The sequence below is a fragment of the Terrapene carolina genome, unplaced genomic scaffold (genome assembly GCF_002925995.2).
Source record: "Terrapene carolina triunguis isolate 2854851 unplaced genomic scaffold, T_m_triunguis-2.0 Scaffold53, whole genome shotgun sequence".
Classification (NCBI taxonomy): Eukaryota; Metazoa; Chordata; order Testudines; family Emydidae; genus Terrapene; species Terrapene triunguis.
The window spans coordinates 19,661,934-19,681,932 of NW_020664404.1; the positions used below are offsets into that span (position 1 = coordinate 19,661,934).

General features: G+C 36.8%; 1 protein-coding gene across 4 annotated transcripts in view; it reads left to right on the plus strand.

Annotated features, from left to right (window-relative positions):
* Positions 1 to 19,999, plus strand: part of RELCH (RAB11 binding and LisH domain, coiled-coil and HEAT repeat containing) — a 122,820-nt gene that overhangs the window by 79,496 nt on the left and 23,325 nt on the right. For 3 of the 4 annotated variants that reach the window (XM_026658541.2, XM_029912858.1, XM_026658558.1), the window contains 8 exons: positions 870 to 949; positions 4,817 to 4,923; positions 5,495 to 5,594; positions 11,174 to 11,256; positions 12,250 to 12,313; positions 14,312 to 14,450; positions 15,094 to 15,210; positions 16,072 to 16,160. In XM_026658541.2, coding sequence (XP_026514326.1) covers positions 870 to 949; positions 4,817 to 4,923; positions 5,495 to 5,594; positions 11,174 to 11,256; positions 12,250 to 12,313; positions 14,312 to 14,450; positions 15,094 to 15,210; positions 16,072 to 16,160 — 779 coding nt within the window. Of the gene's footprint in view, positions 1 to 869; positions 950 to 4,816; positions 4,924 to 5,494; positions 5,595 to 11,173; positions 11,257 to 11,976; positions 12,060 to 12,249; positions 12,314 to 14,311; positions 14,451 to 15,093; positions 15,211 to 16,071; positions 16,161 to 19,999 lie in introns of all 4 variants that reach the window. The other variant, XM_026658565.2, reaches the window with a different exon arrangement.

Genomic DNA, 19,999 nt, shown 5'->3' on the forward strand with positions numbered 1-19,999 from the left:
AGCCTGAACTGAGGAAAAATTGTAAATTACTTGTCTCTGGAATTGGTCTATGAAAGTGATTAGCATTTTTTTTAAAAAAAAGTCTGTAATCAGAAGTTAGTTTGAAAGTAAAATTCATTTTAAATTGGCATGGCTGCCTTAATTATGTTTTTAAAATTAAAATAAATATTTGTATAATACTGTCTATTTTAATTGAAAGGCCAAAGGAAACTGCTCAGTGCTTTTGATAATCAGGTCACTTAGGTGACTAAATAAGGATTTAAGGATAATTTTAGGCACCCATTTTTTAACATCTTGGCGTGAGTCTGTAGCTGGAACTGTCTAATGTATTTTGACCTGTTTGAACACTCTTGTGCACCTTAAAATAAATTGTTAATGCTGCTACTGAGCTACATGCCAAAACTTCCCACAGTTACTAACACCAGTTCAGCTGCACAACTCTTGGTAACATTGAGTTACCTAGTGTAGAAGGCTCATGGACTCTAGCAGCTGTTTTCAGCACCATTTTGATTAGATGTGCGCTATTTAATTGGTCCATTGTTGAAAATGCCTGCTGGACCAGAGAGCCATCTACGCTAAGGCTAACCTGGCATGAGCAACGGGAAGAATTTTTTATAAATTCCCTAATGTAGGAATTGTTTACAGAAGCAACTGTATCTCTCCATTGTTTTTCTTCTATCAAGCCTAGAATGTTGCTTAAACATAGATCTCAAATGTAGTCCTCTTCGTACACTGTCAATGTTGAACATGTAAACTTAATGAATCACTCTTAAAGGTGAACATGCTGTAATATTGCCCAAAAGTAATTAATTGCAAGATAAGAAATTCTGTTTTAAATTTTTCTGATACATTATATCGATGACTTTTAGATTCCACAGCAGGGAATGGGGTACTAACAAAAGCCACAGTTCCCATCTATGCAACAGGTGTCCTTACATGCTATATTCAGGTAAGTGATTTTTTTTAATTTAGTATTAAAATTAGAACTTGCTCTCCAGCCCTTTGAATAAATTACTGTATATAAATTAAACTTCAGACTGTAAAAGAGGATTGGCAGATTACCATGATAAATATCTTAGAGGATTTCTGATATGAACAGCAAAAGCCTGGTAATATGTAGTAGCATCTGAATAAAGATTGATTTATAATTGGGTAACCGTGGTATTTTTGTTCGGTGTTGGTAAATGAAGAAGAAATTGTGATTTCGTATAGCTTTTTCTTCAGCTGCTTTATGATGTAAAAAAGAATTGAAAGGGTTTTTTTCAAAATAAGGATTTATTTTTTTCTTTTAACCTTGGAAATTTGGGTTTTTTCTATCCTTGAAAACTTTAGGGTGACTGTGGCCATGTCTGCACAGGGGAAATTTGCCCAAAATAAATTCCAGTCTGTGTTATAGCAGTTTTCAGATGAAAGGATGTTAGCATTGATTGAGAGCTCTAGCATACACAAGACTCCCAAACAGACTTTGTATACAGTCCTTCAGTCAATTTTGAAATCTGGTCCAGTCAAAATAGTTGTAAAAACAGGTCCAGTTGAGGGAGGTTTTTTCCCCACACTCAAGGTCCCACCAGTACGAATATTAAGTCAGCTAAACCAGTGGCTAAAGTTGTAGATAGGGGGATTGTACATTTTACTAGTGTAGAAGCGGCTTGGATGTCTCGGTTTATGACCAATGCCATGGGAGGAAGTAAAATTTGAATGAGATGATGTGACTTTTTTTTCTTCAGATAAACTAGAATTCTTCTAGGTATTTTGTTGACCTCTATTTAACTAAAATATTTGAGCAGAAAGATCTCTTGTTAAGGATTACATCCCTTCATTCTAAGGGCTAAGAACTCTAATACATATGTGGGTCATCCATAAAATGTACTCTAGCAAAACTGCGAGGACCATATTTGATGCTCTTAAGGTTGAAATCAGGTACAGAAATTCTTCAGAGAAAGAACCCTTCCAGACTTTATACATAATAAGGAAACCAAAGAGGGCACATTTTCTTATCCTATACAGATCACCTTTAAAGACCACAATAGGGGTTTTTCTAAGTTTTATGAATTGGCAACTCAGTGAATGAGATCTGCTCCAGCAGCATCCTTGATTTATCATGACTTGTGCATTTTTTTCCCCATTATTGTGGGACTATTTTCTATTTATTGATTATTGGATGGCTTGGTCTCTCATTTTTCACTGAGTTCTCCCATATTAAGAAAAAATAGTTAATTCCAAATGTAAAATCTTTACAGCATATGACAATGTCCTTTTACAGTGTTAAGGTGAATAAAGTGACTCTTGGACATCAGAACATGGGATCACAAGGCAAAAGTACATTTATTAGGAGGATGCTTAACTTTAATGTTATGTAGCACCATCTTTAATCTAATCTAAACAGGTTTACTGCCTGTCAAGTTTAAATGCAAAAATGTCAGCAGACTGATTCAAATTAGAAGATTTTTATTATCCAAGTACTTCAGAGAATTATTTAGTTGGGTTAGTGTGGTATGTTGCTGCTGGTAAAAATCTGGGCAGTTCCAAATATTTAAGGAAGCTATGGTCTTCAGAAATGTTATATAGGTGGAGCTAGTAACACCATCTATTATTAAAGTTGCCCAACATTTCCTATTCTAAGACTGTTTTCAGTTGCTTATAACTGCCAACTTTTAACTGTTTGGGCTTATATTTCTCATTTTGAATGTCTGCCTCAAACTTTTTTTCTTTTAAATTTCACCCAAAACAATTCAGACATTTCCAAGAATGAAAGTAGGGGAAAAGACAGTTTTTTTTGTTTGTTTGTTTGTTTTTGTTTTTTACATGGGCAAAACAGTCTGGTGACATTCTATTTGAAAAGCTCTAGCACCCCTGGCTTTGAAGCAAGGACTTGAAATTTGGCAGTGAGGTAGCCTTTGTCAAGGATGTGCCTTTTGCCCTTCCTCTGAAAATTTGGGGGGTATAATACTTTGAAACATCTCCGTTTGCACATGCTTAGTAGTAGCTTCTTTGCTTTTAGTGGTGGTAGGCAACTCTTTTAAACCAAACTCTTCACAGGCGGCCACTAATTTTGTTTCTCAGTTTCTGGATGGCTATCTTGAGACTGGGGGAAGGGCTCTGATTTACAGAAGCACTGAGCACTGACTGCTGCAACTGAAGTCAGTGGAAGCTCTGCTTTGAATATATGAAGTACTATATAATGCTAAGTATGCTGAAAAATCAGGTCCTAGGTGTTTCAGTTGTGCACCAAAATTAATGGCAACTTTTGACTTTAATTTCTATTCATCAGCTCTCCACAAGGGTATTGGGAAGACATGTTTATGGAACACTCAGGTACTACAGGGATGAGTGCCCTAGAAAAGTCCATGAGCAAATTAATAATTCTGTCTTCAGAGCAAGGTTTAAATAATGTGCCGTAAATAAGGCTTGGGGCCATTCATAGCCTAGTGAGAAGAAAATGAAATATTGAATAGCTTCTCATTAATTGATCAACATCCATTCTGTGCACTGCATGAGACAGGGTTCCTGTGGCAAAAATATAGTCTCTGACACACTATACCAGAATGCATATGGGGGCCAAATTAAGCAAGTTTAATTCTGGTCTTTCCACTTTTCAGAGCTTGATTATTCAACCCCACGTGTGTGTGTGTGTGTGTGTGTGTGTGTGTAATAATGAAATTGTACACTGAGTGGTACAAGTTTATTGCCAGACAGTCAGACATTCCTGATGTGTAATTAGAGCACTTACAACTGCTTAACCCAGAGCATATTAATCTTGCTTTTTTAATGAAAAGGCAATTTAAGAATACCTCAAGTCTTAGTAGAAACTGTTTTAAATTAAAAATGAATCTATGGTCTACAAAATTAGAAAAACTTTGTACGTGGAAGATGTGAAACATTTTAGATTTTATTGAACAGATTTAAGATTGACTCTTCCTTTAATTTTTTTTTAAAATGTGGTGTAAAGAAAGCCATTTAACATTTTTGACATGCCTCTCTAGTTCCCCACTTCCCAATTAAAAAAAGGTTAACATTTTGCAATCCTCATTTTACATCTTAATTTAGAATTTATTCCATTGGAAATGTATAGTCATGTATTGCATAACCACAAACAATAAGTCTCTTGAGTCTTCGTTCAGCCTAGAATTCTCAAAGACACTTTATAAAATTAAAAGTTAATGTTACATTGTTTAGGAGTATGGGTAGCTATAATTAGTATCCACCAAGCAATTTAAATGAAATTTAGGGCAAACGCAATTGACAAATATGTCAGATTATGAAATGCAAACCATCCAGTCAGAGGGTAGGGCAATGGCAACTGTCCAAGCCCTAGAAAGAGGGCACTCTTAATGCGCCCTTCATATTGTTTATCTGAACTCTCCAAACCTCTTATATTCTACCCATTGCTATTTAAGGCATGCTTTTGTCATGTCCTTAATATGCTAAATGGTCCATAATAGTATTGACCAATCCTGGAACAACATACACGTGTGTATGCGTGCACCAGCACACAGTCTGAAGGAAAAACATTCATTACATATACTTTTAAAGGGATAAGGGTACGTGGACAATAAGAAATATTTCAGAAACTATGAAAAATACTTTGATAGTGTTCTTTAAACTGTTTAACTGGGTTTGTTTTGTTAAAATAGTATTGGTTTTATCTTGGATATGAATATTAGGTTGTATAATGAAATATTTAAAGGTTAGACATGATAGTTAAAATTATTTTCCTTTATCCATTCTGTGATGCCCTTGCCTTTAAACTTACTTAAATCTTTAAGTCATAGCATAACTTATAAAACTAAAATTAATGTTGCATACTTTCTTTTAGGAAGAAGACCGCAAACTGTTAGTTGGATTCTTAGAAGATGTAATGACTATGCTTTCACTATCACATGCTCCTCTTGATAGCCTGAAGGCTTCTTTTGTGGAACTGGGGTAAAGTACATAACATGGAACTAATTTTAAATGGTTTAATATTTACAAAAATTTTCATAATGTACTTTCAGCTATAAGTATAATTGCAACAAAAGGTCAGGTGAATTACGCATATAAATCAGCTTTACTTGATTAAGTTAAAAAGTGGTAAATCCAGTATCCACTGTAAGATTAAGCCAAAATGTATTCTATATTTGAACATTGCAATAAATGTTCTTTTTGCGCCTTATGTAGCTTGAAAGCTTGTCTGCCTCACCGACGGAAGTTGGTCCAGTAAGATATTACCTCGCCCACTTTTTCTCTCGCATAAATTTTTTGTCACTGTAAATCATTCAGAACAAAAAGTGGCTTTCCTGACATCTGTTTTCAAAGGATCAATTGCATGATGCAGCCCATTTCCCCACCACCATCAGTAAAGCTGATTTTAAAAAAGACTTGCACAAATGAATGTTTTTGAAGTTTGTGAAGTTTAAAGAGTGCACGTTTCTACATGCCATTGAGGACTGCCTTTGTAGTTTGTAATCATACCAACTCTACACACGGTGTTAGCTTGACTTTTGTTTTCTTTTAGTGCAAACCCAGCATACCATGAACTGCTGTTAACTGTACTGTGGTATGGAGTTGTCCATACTTCAGCTCTTGTTCGATGCACAGCTGCTAGAATGTTTGAGGTAAGTGAGTATCAAAACTCTGTTACATGGAGCCTGAAATTGCAGTGTATTTAAAATATATATATTCAGCTAAGTATCTGAAAATGTATGTATTGTTCTACATATAAAAATGTCTCTGAATAGGTTGTGTACTGTGTGATGGAGCAGCAAGTTATTGTGTTGTACAGTTTTGGTTCTGCATCTGTTGCATATTCAAGTTAATTAAACAATATTGATGCTTTATCAACTGCTCACAAGACATTTTTATAGTAATTTGTGTATTCATCTTTGTTCTGCTACTGACTTCAATGTTACATTTGATCTTTGCATGCTGAAAAATATTGATTGGATATGAGAAATCATTTCAATACTGAACTCTGTGTTCAAACCAGTTTTATATACTTTGTCAAATTAGGAAATGTGCTTGCATAAGTCTGTATGTAAGCTTTGCATGCGCATCTTGAACTTGTTGATCCATTTGTTCTTTTTGCACCTTGAACACACTTATTTCATGGATGGCATAATTCACAGGTTAACTGTATTCATAACCTTATTCCTATACTCTAATGCTTCAGAATTGTATTGCAAGCCAATTTCTGTCATTGCCTGCTATTGAGAGAAAAGAATATGCATAGGCAATAGTATTCATAATACATTGCTTTATAGTTTTATATTTGTCACATGAAGATATAGAGTAACTCTTGTGAGCTCTCCCCATCTGTTTTCATACTGTGCAAATGTATAGACATTCTATAGAACCTCTAAGTTTGCCTGAATTTGTTTACTATCTCCTTAGCCTTCAAATCTAAAAATATCAGAAGTAGAGAAATACAGTAGGATGTCCCAATATCTCTTTCCTCGGTTGCTGAAAGTACAAGGACTTTTGTGCTTCGCACACCTGAAAAGTGTATTTATCTCTTTTATAATCGCACTCATTCCTTATGCATGAGACTCTGGTACTTTACTTTGTGTCATTGCAGTATATGGGGCTCTCCACATGAGTGCAGGGATCTGCACACTTGGATGCAGGTGCAGGATCAGAGCCTAAATCTGCTCTGAGTAGCAAAGAATTAATTAAATCCTGGGCATGTTTTAATATAAACAGCTCATCACCAGCCAATATAATGCTTCTATTAATACTTTTCCCCCACTAACCCCTTTAGTAAAAGGCAAGTAGTATATGAAATATTTTTCTTTGGGGTCATATTTTGTCCTCAATTATACCCCTGCAATCCCTGCTATTCCATTTGGTGTAAATGTATTGTACTGAGTGGGGTGGCATCTACAGCACCTAGAACAATGGACTCACAACTGTGGTAGGGACCCACCCTCTATGTGCTGTTGTAATAAAGATGTTTTAGAACTCAACAGGATCCTAAGCCAGCAAATAGGCCTAAGGGTGAAGCAGCAAGCAGTGTGGTTCTGGCACTGGACTGGGGGTCAAAAGACCTGCCTATGCAACCTTAATTAAGTCACTTGATCAGTTTGTGCCTCAGTTTCCCCCTTTGTAAAATGGTGATACAGATACCCACCATTAAAGCACTTTCAGATAGTCTCAAATGTTATAAAACCATTCTGCTTGTCTTACATTTTGGAATATTGGAGCCTCACTTCTCTTTGCTTGCTGGAGGCCCTTGGCAATGTCTTTGAAGGACCTCAGTCGTAATGGCTGTGGCCTGAACTGTAATGTTTCTTCCCATCCCCAAATGAAATAAGTGATTTTTGAAGAGTCTATATTGTCTGACAGTAAAACAAATTATAGTAGGGGGGAAAACTTTCTCCTGAATTGCTGGGCATATGCTGTTGCAGACATTTTCCTTAAACATTTAAAAAAAAAATCCGTTTTTTAAATTCTATCACCATTTCCTAAATGTCAATAGCATGGAAGTAGACATTACATTCTCACATAAACATTTGGGGTGAGATCTTCATCCTTGCTCTGATACGTTTACTCTGTGTAGGAGAGCTGGAGTGGGGTAAATGGATCCTCAAAGCCCTGATTCTGGCCGTTGAAAGATTCCCTTGGCACAGGCACTGCGAAAAACAGTAAGGTGCCTTCTGAGGACCCTGTCTCAAGCCCTGGTTTGCCGGAAGGAGAGCAGCTTTACAGGGGCCAGACACTGCATACAGCACTGCTGAGGTTCTGAGCAGTGCTGTGTTCCACGGGGCAGCCCTGGAAGGCTGCTGTAAGTTGGACAGGCCTCTAGGATTGTCCAAGTTACATCGAGGGCCCCAACAGCAGTCGAGGATTGGGAGGGTACAAAGGTGACCTAAAGCCACCTTAGCATCCATCCCACTCTCCTTGGACTGAAAGTTCTGTGTTGCACCTCTGTAGGCTTAGTATGTGTAGACAGCTACAATAAGTAGGTCTATAAAGGAATTAAAATACTGAGTAAAAATCAAAATATTGTGTTAGTCTCACTGTGTAAATTTATATGCTGAATATTACCTGGCTTCCCCCTTTCTGCTGTTTCTGTGCTTTTAATTGTTAACATTTTGTCAGTACTTTCCAGTTTTGAGTGTTAACCCAAATTTGACTTGCACTGGTTTGAACACTATTCATGCAGAATTGGGTTATGAGCTTTGTTGGTCTGTATGATAGGTTCTAGTTCAGGAACAGTTATAATTCAAATATAAATCATAAAAGAGAGCCTCTTTTACCTTCAAGTCAAAAATATATTTTATTATATTTTAATGGAAGTGTTGCTCAAATTGTGATGAAACTGAGATCATGTTTATCTCTTCACTAATGTCAGTCCCAAGCTTTCTTGTTGTAATTAGTACATTTCCTCAAGACCTTTTTTAAAAAAAAAGAAAGGAGGAAAAAAAAAAGGGTGCAGTGGGTAAAGAAAATTCAGGTTTTATATTTGCTCACAGAATACAGTATAGGAATTAAAAATAAAAAGTGAACGTTGTATGTTTATTAAATGGGAAAATGGTCATCTAATCGCTGAACGAAAGTAGGCTAATCCTAATTCAACAAACAGTGGCCATTTCCTTAATGGCAATTTAAAGAGCTGTACTTAAGATGAGCATTTCAGTGATTTTTTTCAGTTGACCTCATAGTAAATAATCAGGGAAATAATTAGTATTTAATGTAATTATGTAGTTGGAAACCTCCATTTTTTTGTGCTTTGGGGAATTTTTTTAGTGTTGAAAATCAAATCAAATTTTAGATTAAAGAAACAGTGTTCATATCCTGAATTCCTTTTGGACTCAAAGCCCTCCACCTCCACCCCCACTGTTTAATAGATCTATAAATTGCTCAAAAATATAGGACCCAGGCCTCATTTTATTACTACTGCACATCCTTGGAAAGCCAATTTTCTCCCACTATTTCACCATTGACTTCAGAGTTTAACCAAGTGGGATTCTGAAAAGTAGCCATATCTGTCCAGAGAAATATTTTTAACAGGGATTAATTTATAATTTAGAAAACTGGGAGAATTTGGGGAAAGTCGCCTGGGGAGATTATAGCAATTGAAAGGTGGGTGGGGATTGTGGGCATAGGGAATCAATATTGCAATGACCTAGTCTGTTCCCTGCATCATCATCCTATAAAAGTTGAACAAAAAAACATTGCTAGTTCAGATTGCCTTCCAGGTTTTTCCCTGTGATCCACTTTCTCCACTGTGCTACTGTATATATTGGTGGAGCCCAGTGTACTGGGAGCATAATTCTGAGTAGTAACTTAGTAGGTACTCTTCTAGTTGGGCTAAAAATAAAACTCATTAGAAAAGATGCAGTGTCTCCTGATAAAAATTATAACTTTCAAAATTAAGTTTAGGTGTCTAATGTTTTCTGGAAGCTTTAATTTTTAACACTTTTGAGTCTGAATTAAAACGGGCTCAAACTGCTCCTTGGAAGCAGTGAATAAGAAGGTTCAAATTTAGGCATCCAAGTACTGAGATAAACACCAAAATGCAGAAATGGGTTCCCAAGTGATTCATTGAAGGTCAGAAATGGACTGTATTTAACAGTGCTTCGTATGCTATAAATTGTTTAACTTGCCCTATACCTACATCGCCCTTCTCTGTCCTCTGGTGCCACTGTTTGGTAAAGGCAAGAAATTTAATTTGCTATTTTGGTAGAAGTTAAAATAATTACTATATCATTGAAATATGCAGTGTAGTTGTAGCCATGTTAATTCCAGGATATTAGAGAAACAAAGTTGGTGATGTAATATCTTTGATTGGACCAACTGCAGAAGTTGGTCCAATCAAAGATATTACCTTACCCACCTGATATCTCTAATATCATTGAAATGTTCAGAAGATGAGTCAAAGTTCACTGAAGAGGTACAGTTTAGGCTTTTTTGCCGGGGGCGGCCGGAGCCCCGGGGGGAGGGCGGCGAGCCCCGGCGGCGGCTCCGCTCTCCCCCCGGCGGCCGGGGGGAGGGCGCGGGGGGGAGGGCGGCGAGGCTGGCCGTGGCCCCGCTCTCCCCGGCGGCCGGAGCGCCGCGCCGCCCCCCTCCAGGTGCCGCCCCAAGCACCAGCTTGGGTGCCTGGTGCCTGGAGCCGGCCCTGAGCACAAGATAGAAGAAAATCAACAATACTTCCACCTTTTAAATGATGCAAATAAAACACCCATTTGAGTAATCATGGAAGAAAGTTTGGGATTTGTCATTTATGAAACATTTTTACAGAGGCAGCTGTTTGCCACTTGGCAAAATTAAACCCCACTGAGCAAGCAGCACGGTTATTTCTGAAAAAGGAAATAGGATGTATTCACATGCCCTTTAATGTGACCTTTTAAATTGAAAGGAGTTCCAGATATTTGTGGGCATAGGAAAAAGTATTCATACACAAGATTTTCAGATTTGGGATTTATTGCAATAATTAAATCTATAGTTTTCATATTGGGAAGTATTTGAAAATCTGATAGTTAACTGATTATTAGATTTTTACTTGTCTAGACCAGCAAGGACGATTTTAGGATGTTTGGGATGTTTCACATGCGCTGCTTGAGGGCTCTGATATCTAAAGTATTCCTAAAATATTATGAGGAAAGCCTAGTGGCATCTGGGAAGGTGCTTGTTATGCCAAGTTTTAAAAGTGTACAGTTTTTAACAGTAGTGGCCCTACAGCTGCAGTTTAGTGTTTGAAAATTGCATGCATTCAGTCTGGCAAAGCAGTTCATTTTGCACCTGCCAGTCATATATTAGCAATGAAATATAATCCCATTGACTTGGAACTGTATTCAATTATGCTTGAATTGCCAAACTCAAATTTGCATCACTTTGGTATTTGAAATGATTTGCAGTCTAACAAGTAAATTACAAGTTAGACTGTTTGTTTCCTTTAGTGGTCATTTGCGTTTCAAAATAGCAAAAAATCTGGAAAATGTATAGACCAAGACACTTTGTTTGAACAGCCTCCATCAGGTTTGAACTGACTGCCAAGGCCACCTGAGCTTTCTTCATGCCCTCTGCATATATAAAGCACTAGTGTAGCTGTATTTGCTTAGCTTCTAATTTTGGTTTGCTTTTTGTGTTTTTCTTTCTCTCTCTCTCTCTTGGTTGTGCCACTCTTCTTCCCATGATACTGTGCTCGCTCTTTCCGTGCATCACCTGTGATACCCCCCCTGCTCTGACCACTCAGCTGTTGGTGAAGGGGGTACATGAAACTCTGGTAGCTCAGAGAGTTGTTCCTGCTCTCATTACTCTCTCCAGTGACCCTGAAATGTAAGTTTACTGATTGCCTTATACGTTAAGCATCCCTCTTAATACTTGTCAAGAAATAACCATCAGTTTTCTTTAATATTCCAGTGACAAAAGCTTTCTAATTGAAAAAAGCATGTTGCATTTAAAGTGAGCCCCTTTCAGTTGTAGGTAAAAACTAGATTGACTGCAGTATCTAAAAGTAAAAATTATTTTGGCAATAACTAGAAGATAGTAAAATTACAGAAAACTAATTTTAAATTGAAAATTCCCTTAAATAAGCAATTGTTCAAATGTTTAATATATTTGCAGTCAACACCTGCAGATTTCAGTTAACAGCCTTACTGTAGTAAATCAAATGTGGCAAACATTCCTTATAGTGCTACCATAGTTATCTTGGGGAAAATACCCAAAATATTGAAATACCAATTAATTGTTAGCTCTACCATAATCTCTGATAAGTAACTGTAGAAGTACAGGGCCTGTGTACACATTTCAAGGGCCAGCATACTGATGTGATATTTCTTACAAGATGAGGGGGGATGCTTTTGCTAATCTCACTAACAGGTTGTTACCAGTAAGTGCCAGAGCATGAACAAAGAGCTTTGACCATTTTAATGTCTTGTGTGAGTGACTAAACCAACAAAGGCCCGTGAGTCTGCCTGCCCATCCTCAGTCACAGCTAACCCAGTTCTCCTTCCAGTTTACCAAACCATTTTTTATTGCATGTTGACTGGTTTACAGCTGACTCTTCGAGGCATGAGTGAAGCCTTAGTTGACAAGCGGGTTGCTCCGGCCCTTGTTACCTTGTCCAGTGATCCTGAATTGTGAGTTTCAGACTGAGACCTTGAGTTAATCAAGTCTTTTGAGCATTTTTCCTCATCTGCTTATTTTTTTATTTTGTCACTGCTAGAAACTAATGTATATTAAAGTACTAACTTTGAATTTTCATTACTTTTAATTCTATTCATTCTTAAGGTTAAACACCACTTAAAGATTTTTTTTCTCTTCTTATAGCTCTGTAAGGATAGCCACAATTCCGGCTTTTGGTACCATCATGGAAACAGTTACTCAGAGAGAGGTAGGAATACTGCATATCATAAACAAACTTAACTATTAAGCAGTGGTCAAACTATTGCTCAATCATGTAGCAGACGGTTGAGTTTGACAAGTATAGTAACTTACTGCCAAACTCTGAGCAAGAGATTCTACTTATAAATTAAGTTTCTCTCACAGCAATGTTTAAGAAAATCTCCAAGTTCCTACCTTTTGCAAAACAATAGATTTACTTGTTTCAGAGTAGCAGCCGTGTTAGTCTGTATCCGCAAAAAGAACAGGAGTACTTGTGGCACCTTAGAGACTAACAAATTTATTAGAGCATAAGCTTTCGTGGGCTACAACAAGAAGTGGGTTGTAGCCCACGAAAGCTTATGCTCTAATAAATTTGTTAGTCTCTAAGGTGCCACAAATAGATTTACTATTAGAAGAAATTCTTATTTCAATCACAAAACTCTGTCTTACAAAAGGATAGAAGCAGAAGCTAGCTAATTCTTCTGTGCTAGGCTTCAGGATTTTCTACAGTGATGCTCTTTGTGAAGACATTTCTCATTATGGCACAGAAATCCAAAATATCAGCCTGATGGGAGTTAACTGTGAAGTTGGGAATCAATGATAGTTTTATTCTGAGTTTTAGAACATTCTAAAAAAGAACTTTAGAATAATAGTACATAGGAGTATTGGATATTTTGGTGGATTGATAAGAAGGCATTATGGCATTTTCCTGAGTTGAATGCCCTTCAGTTTTAGTCAAAGTATAAATATTACATTTATTTACCCTGGGTTTACAAGACCAAGCATAACTTAGAACATAAAAGTAGATTTAACAGAAAAGAAAATAGCTGACAAATTAGCTAACAGATGTTGGTAATCCAGCACTAAAGTCATGCACAAAAAATAAGTGGTTTTTATTTAACTTTAAAATGCTAATTAGAATCCTTTAAGCCGCCAACAAATTAAATATATTTGAGCAATACTTTAATTGCTCGTATAGTTTTTTTGGTATTAAATTGATAGATTAAAAAATGTTGGTGAATATGATTAAGTTTTATAGTTTTACAAAAGTTAGGAATATCTGCCAGCAGGAGGATGTATACTTCATTTTCCTTAGTGTGTGTACAATAGGAGGTATGAAAAGCGCACACAACTTTCTGCAGAGCTTGCATTCTTCCTGTAATTTCAACATGTTCTTAAATCCTAAAATAATGTGTTTGAGGAAATGTGAGTAAGAAGTCAATGATGACTCACAAGTACAGTTTTTGGAAGATGGACAAGTAGCAACTTCGTAGTTTGGAATTCATGTTATATATTGCATTTAGCTAAAAAGGCCTTGGTTAACTATCTGAAATAAGTATATTAATTGCTCCCATTATAAGTCTCTCTCTTTGTAACATATGTCATCCAGAAGCCTACCATAGAAGACCTCTGACCAGGAGAATGTTGCTTGACTTTTTATCTGAATGCTTTTAAATGCTATTCAGTCCTTTCAAGTTTGAGTGCAGAAAAAATTGCCAGTTTGTACATATTTATCTGTTTTGATCATGTAAAATGCTTTTTAATTTTTTTCTGGTCTTTCGTCCATCATGTGCTCTCTTTAATTTCATTAATTATTTGTAAAGTACTTACTTTTGGTTCTCCCCACATCCCTTCCCTCCATTTCTCACCACTCTAATTCTGATATTAAAAACATTGATAGGGCATTTAATACTTCAATTCTAACTAAATAAAAAAATGAAAATAATTGAGAATGAGGAAACATAATAATGGAGCCTTTGGGCAAATTTGTATATAGAACAATTCCCTTAATCAAGTAGGACATTGTGATAGTATCCTAAAAGTCAGGACACAGAAAAGGAGTTAAAATATCCTGTAATAGAGAAGAATTCTAGATTAACAAAAAAAAATCAATATTTTAAACAAAATTCTCAAAATGGATAGGAAACAGAAATATACTGTAAGTGACTGAAGTTTTCTGACACCTAAACTTTTTTGTCAACTTTTACTTTCTTTGTGAATATTTAAGCTACTGGAAAGAGTAAAAATGCAGTTGGCATCTTTCCTGGAAGATCCTCAGTATCAAGACCAACATTCTTTACACACAGAGATCATAAAAACGTTTGGAAGAGTCGGACCTAATGCTGAGCCCAGATTTAGAGATGAATGTAAGTTGCAACTTAAGTGAATGTTCCTTACCTAATAACAATTGAAAACAAAATATGAAATACACTTCATAAGTTGGTTACTGTTTGTTAAATAGAGTAACATTGATAGAGAGCATTAGCAGAATGTGAACAATAATACTGAATCAATTCATGTTGAGAAATGTTTTCTATAAATTTACAACTCTTCAAATTCCACAGATATATATATAACGTGGGCAGTGTTTTTAATACATGTGGGTTTTTTAATTCAGGAGCCAATATTCTGCTGTGTTCTTTTAAATACATTTTGCAACATAGTAATTGAAACCCCAGTAGTAGTCCCACTAGAAGCCACCATTTTACCAGCCGTTACCATACTTTGGTTGCTGAGAAACAAATATCTGAAGTATCTATCTCAGATACCTCTCTTTAACAACTGTTGACAAATACTTATTCAAGATGCTATAGTACATTGTATTTTTCCCCTTAACAACTTAGTCTGGTGCCATTCCTATTGCATAAAAGGAGGGTGGGAATTGCTTATCATTTTATCGTAAAAGCTGCTGCAAAAAAAGAAACTTCTTTGCAAGTTAGTGTATATGGGGGAAACGTTTGTGAAAGTCAATGTAAACCAATACTTTGACTCAAATATTTACTCTTCCAGTTGTTATTCCGCACTTACACAAGTTAGCCTTGGTCAACAACCAGCAGTCTGTGGATTCAAAGAGACTGGACATTGCAACCCATCTGTTTGAAGCCTATAGTGCTCTTTCCTGTTGTTGTATCCTTGTGTGGTTATGTTTTTAACTGTTAATTGTTTTCATCCTTCTGTTTTTTTAATATTTGGGAATTATAAAATAGCTTGCTCCCTGGGAGTAGTAGTAATAGTATGTGAAGGTTTCTCAATAATCTAAAAAGCAGATATTCACAATAGATAGAACTGAAAATTATTTTCAAAAAAGCTGAGATTTTTATAATTTTTTTTAAATCTGCTTTTGGGGTAGGGAAGAACCCTGAAAATAATTGTGTAGATATATCATGCTTAGGGTTAGGGTTTCATCCTCAATTCCCCTTCATTCAGCATCCTTTTGATATAATGATAGTAGTGACATAGATTGATTCAGGTACTTTTCCATATATATATATTTACCACTACTACTCTTTGTCATACCTGTTACGAAAAAAACATAGGGAATAAAAAGACTTTTTGATGTCAATGGATTGTTCCAATTAAATTCCAGACCCTGAAACTATTTTATTTTTGTGTTGTCATGTTTAATAAATTTGATACAGTGAAACAGGTCATAGCAAAAATATTTTAAGCCCTGTCTTGCCTCCATTCTTTTTCCTTTGCCCTATCTTCTTCTGAACCTGATGCTACATATCTGCTGTTATCCGGGATCAGGCCCTAAATTTTTTTACATTTAATTCTTTAATTTATTATTCTCATTTTGACTCTGTTTTGAGTCACTTAATATCAAATTGCTAAAATTAACCAAAACCTGTGAAACACTTCATAACAATTAGAATAAATGTTAGTATATCTTTGTTAGGTATTTTGTTTGCGTATTGCTTTGGGATAAAACCATATAACATCAAATTATGATTATTTTTTTAAATGCCTTAACTGCTTTCCTGCTAGTTATTTCAGAGGATTTAATGGTCAATCACTTTTTGCCTGGACTCAGGTGTTTACGAACTGACATGGAACATCTCTCGCCAGAGCATGAGGTGAGCAACTGAAGTTACCATTCTAGTTTGAGGTACAGATGGCAATAGATAGATGAGATGTTTAATCTGTAGCCTTAAGTAGTTAGCATTACAGTAGTTAGTAGTGACTATTGGTTCAATTGTATATCCTAGCATAGTTTTCTTGTTAGAAAAAAAATTAGTGTCCCCTTGAGATGCGTAAGCTGAAAGCATTTTTGTAAAACTATTTTCTAAAATTGGAGTAATTGAAAACTTGAAGATTTTCAGCACAAACGGATTTTATTTTTCCTGATGAAAGTGGGAAAAGAAAATCCTGTTTTACCACATGCCGTTTCTTAAACAGTCAAAAAAGATATACTAAAACCAGGAGCCACAACACATTTTAGAAACCAACTCAATAGAAGGGAGATATTTGGAAAGCAGTAATATTGAAAGGATCCAGCAAATGAGACATGTTTGTAGGGCGATATGGCAGCAAAAAGACTTGCAAAAGTTTGAAATGCAGCTCTTGAACCACCCTTATTTGGAAATAGTGTTCATTTCTTAGCGGTTCATTACCCAAAAGATTGATAAATTGGAGGGAGTTCACTGGAAAGCAGTGGAAATGATCAGGTGGCTATGTGGGCTGACTTGAGAAAAGACTTTAAAATAAATGTAACTTGGCTAAAAGAGAACTATGCACATATTTAAACAAATAATACAAGTACGTAGGGACAAAATTAGAAAGACCAAGGCACAAAATGAGATTAAACTAGCTAGAGACATAAAGGATAACAAGAAAACATTCTACCAATACATTAGAAGCCAGAGGAAAACCAAGGACAGGGTAGGCCCGTTAATGGGGAGGGGAAACAATAACAGAAAATGTGGAAGTGGCAGACATGCTAAATAACATTTTTGTTAGTTTTTACCAAAAAGGTTAGTAGAGATTGGACGTCTAACATAGTGAATGCCAGCGAAAATGAGATAGGATCAGAGGCTAAAATAGGGAAAGAACAAGTTAAAAATTACTTAGACAAGTTAGATGTTTTCTAGTTACCAGGGCCTGATGAAATACATCCAAGAAGCTGACTGAGGAGACATCTGAGCCATTAGCAATTATCTTTGAAAAGTCATGGAAGATGGGAGAGATTCCAGAGGACTGGAAAAGGGCAAGTATAGTGCCAATCTATTAAAAGGGGAATAAGGACAACCCAGGGAATTATGGACCAGTCAGCTTACCTTGAGTACCCGGAAAGATAATGGAGCAAATAATTAAGCAATCAATTTGCAGACACTTAGTAGATAATAAGGTGATAAGTAACAGTCAGTATGGATTTGTCAAGAACAAATCATGTCAATCCAATCTAATAGCTTTCTTTGACAAGGTAACAAGCCCTGTGGATGGGGGTAAGCAGTAGATGTGGTATACCTTGACTTTAGTAAGGGTTTTGATAATGTCACACATGACCTCCTCATAAATAAACTAGGGAAATAAAACCCTAATGGAGCTACTATAAGGTGCATGCATAATTGGTTAGAAAAGCATTCTCAGAGAGTAGTTGTCAGTGGTTCACAGTCAAGCGGGACGGGCATATCAAGTGGGGTCCCACAGAAATCAGTCCTGGGTCCAGTTCTGTTCAGTATCTTCATCAGTGATTTAGATAATAGCATAGAAAGTACACTTATAAGTTTGCAAATGACACCAAGCTGGGAGGGGGTTGCAAGTGCTTTGGAGGATAAGATTAAAATTCAAAATGATCTGGACAAACTGGAGAAATGGTGTGAAGTAAATAGGATGAAATTCAATAAGAACAAATGCAAAATACTCCATTTAGGAAAGAACAATCAATTGCACACATACAAAATGAGAAATGACTGCCTAGGAAGGAGTACTGCAGAAGGGAATCTTCGGGGTGCTAGTGGATCACAAGCTAAATGAGTCAACAGTGTAACACTACTGCAAAAAAAAAAAAGTGAACATAATTCTGGGATGTATTAGCAGGAATGTTGTAAGCAAGACAGGAGAAGGAATTCTTCTGCTCAACTCCATACTGAGTAGGCCTCAACTGGAACATTGTGTCCAGTTCTGGGTGCCATATTTCAGGGAAGATGTTGACAAATTGGAGACAGTCCAGAGAAGAGCAACAAAAATGATTAAAGGTCTAGAAAATATGATCTATGAGGGAAGACTGAAAAAATTGGGTTTGTTTAGTCTGGAGAAGAGAAGGGACATAACAGTTTTCAAGTACATAAAAGGTTGTTACAAAGAGGAGGGATAAAAATTACACTGCTCTACAGCCAAAATGCTTCTGAAATAAAGGTAGTCAAACTTTACTAATTCTGGGTCACTGAGAACAAAAATGATGCTTAAAATTGTTGATTGGCTCTAGTTTTCAAGATATGCTATTGGGTCAGTATATACGACCCTTGACTTGGGAATGGCGGAGGATAAGTGAGTTATAAAGGGAAGGGATCTCAATTTAAACCAGAAATGACTAACATACATCTTTGACTGGATCTATGAATAAATCTATGACTGGGTTTGGACAATACTTGCTTTTTAGGCAAAACAATGAATGATGCAATATGAAGCTGGTATTGCGTCATACATGATATGAATTGCATCATGTTATTCCTAGAAGTCATGGATGATGCAATCATAACGAAGCTTACATCACTCTGCTGAACAAATTGCCCTATATCAGCTCTAGAAATCATACAGTGTGGTGCTCTCTTATTTGTCAGTGTTTGATTTTGCAAAGGGACACATTTCTGTTTAGCCAAAGTGAGCAGAGATGCCTCGTACTTGTGTGAACAGTGCAGATAACTTCTGCTATGTTTGTGGTGAAGTGACTTTTGCATCACAAAAGCGCAGTATAACCACTATGGTTAAGAAAGCCTATCACCTTTATTTTGGCTGCAAAATTGGACATCAGGACAAGAGGTGGGCCCCACACATATGCTGCAACACTTGTGCAACAAATCTTCGCCAGTGGTTGAACAGGAAAAGGAAATCTATGCCTTTTGCAGTGCCAATGATTTGGAGAGAGCCAACAGATCATACCAGCAATTGTTACTTCTGCATGGTGCCTCCAGTTGGGAAAGGTGTGTCAAAGAAGAAAAAGTGGACTGTGCATTATCCAAACATTCCATCAGCTATACGCCCAGTACCCCACGGAGAAGGACTGCCGGTTCCTGATGCACCAGAATCATTCTCACTTGAGTCAGACGAGGAAGAGGATGAAACTTCTGGTCCCGAACCATCAATGTCACAGGACCCACATTTTCTCCCATCCTCCTCCTCTGAACCACACCTCATAACACAAGGTGAACTGAATGACCTTGTCAGGGATTTGGAACTACCCAAGAGTAAGGCAGAGCTGTTGGGCTCCAGACTACAGCAGTGGAATCTCCTGGCAGGTGATGTTAGGGTTTCCATGTTCCGTGACCGTCAAAAGGATCTTGACCCATTCTTCTTCATGGAAGGTGATCTTGTAGCCTGCAACAACATCGATGGTGTGATGGCAGCCCTCAACATCGTTCACGATCCAGATGAGTGGAGACTGTTCATTGATTCATCGAAGACGAGTCTTAAAGCTGTTTTACTGCATAATGGCAATGTTTTGCCATCAATTCCAGTTGGTCATGCAGTCCATATGAAGGAAACCTATGACAACATGAAACAACTTTTGAGGTGCATAAACTATGACCAACATCAGTGGCAGCTTTGTGGCGATTTGAAGGTTGTTGCTCCCTTGCTTGGTCTGCAGACTGGATACACAAAGTACTGCTGTTTTCTCTGCGAATGGGATAGTCGTGCAAGAGATTCCCACTACATCAAGAAAGATTGGCCACTCCGACAGTCATTGGAGCCTGGG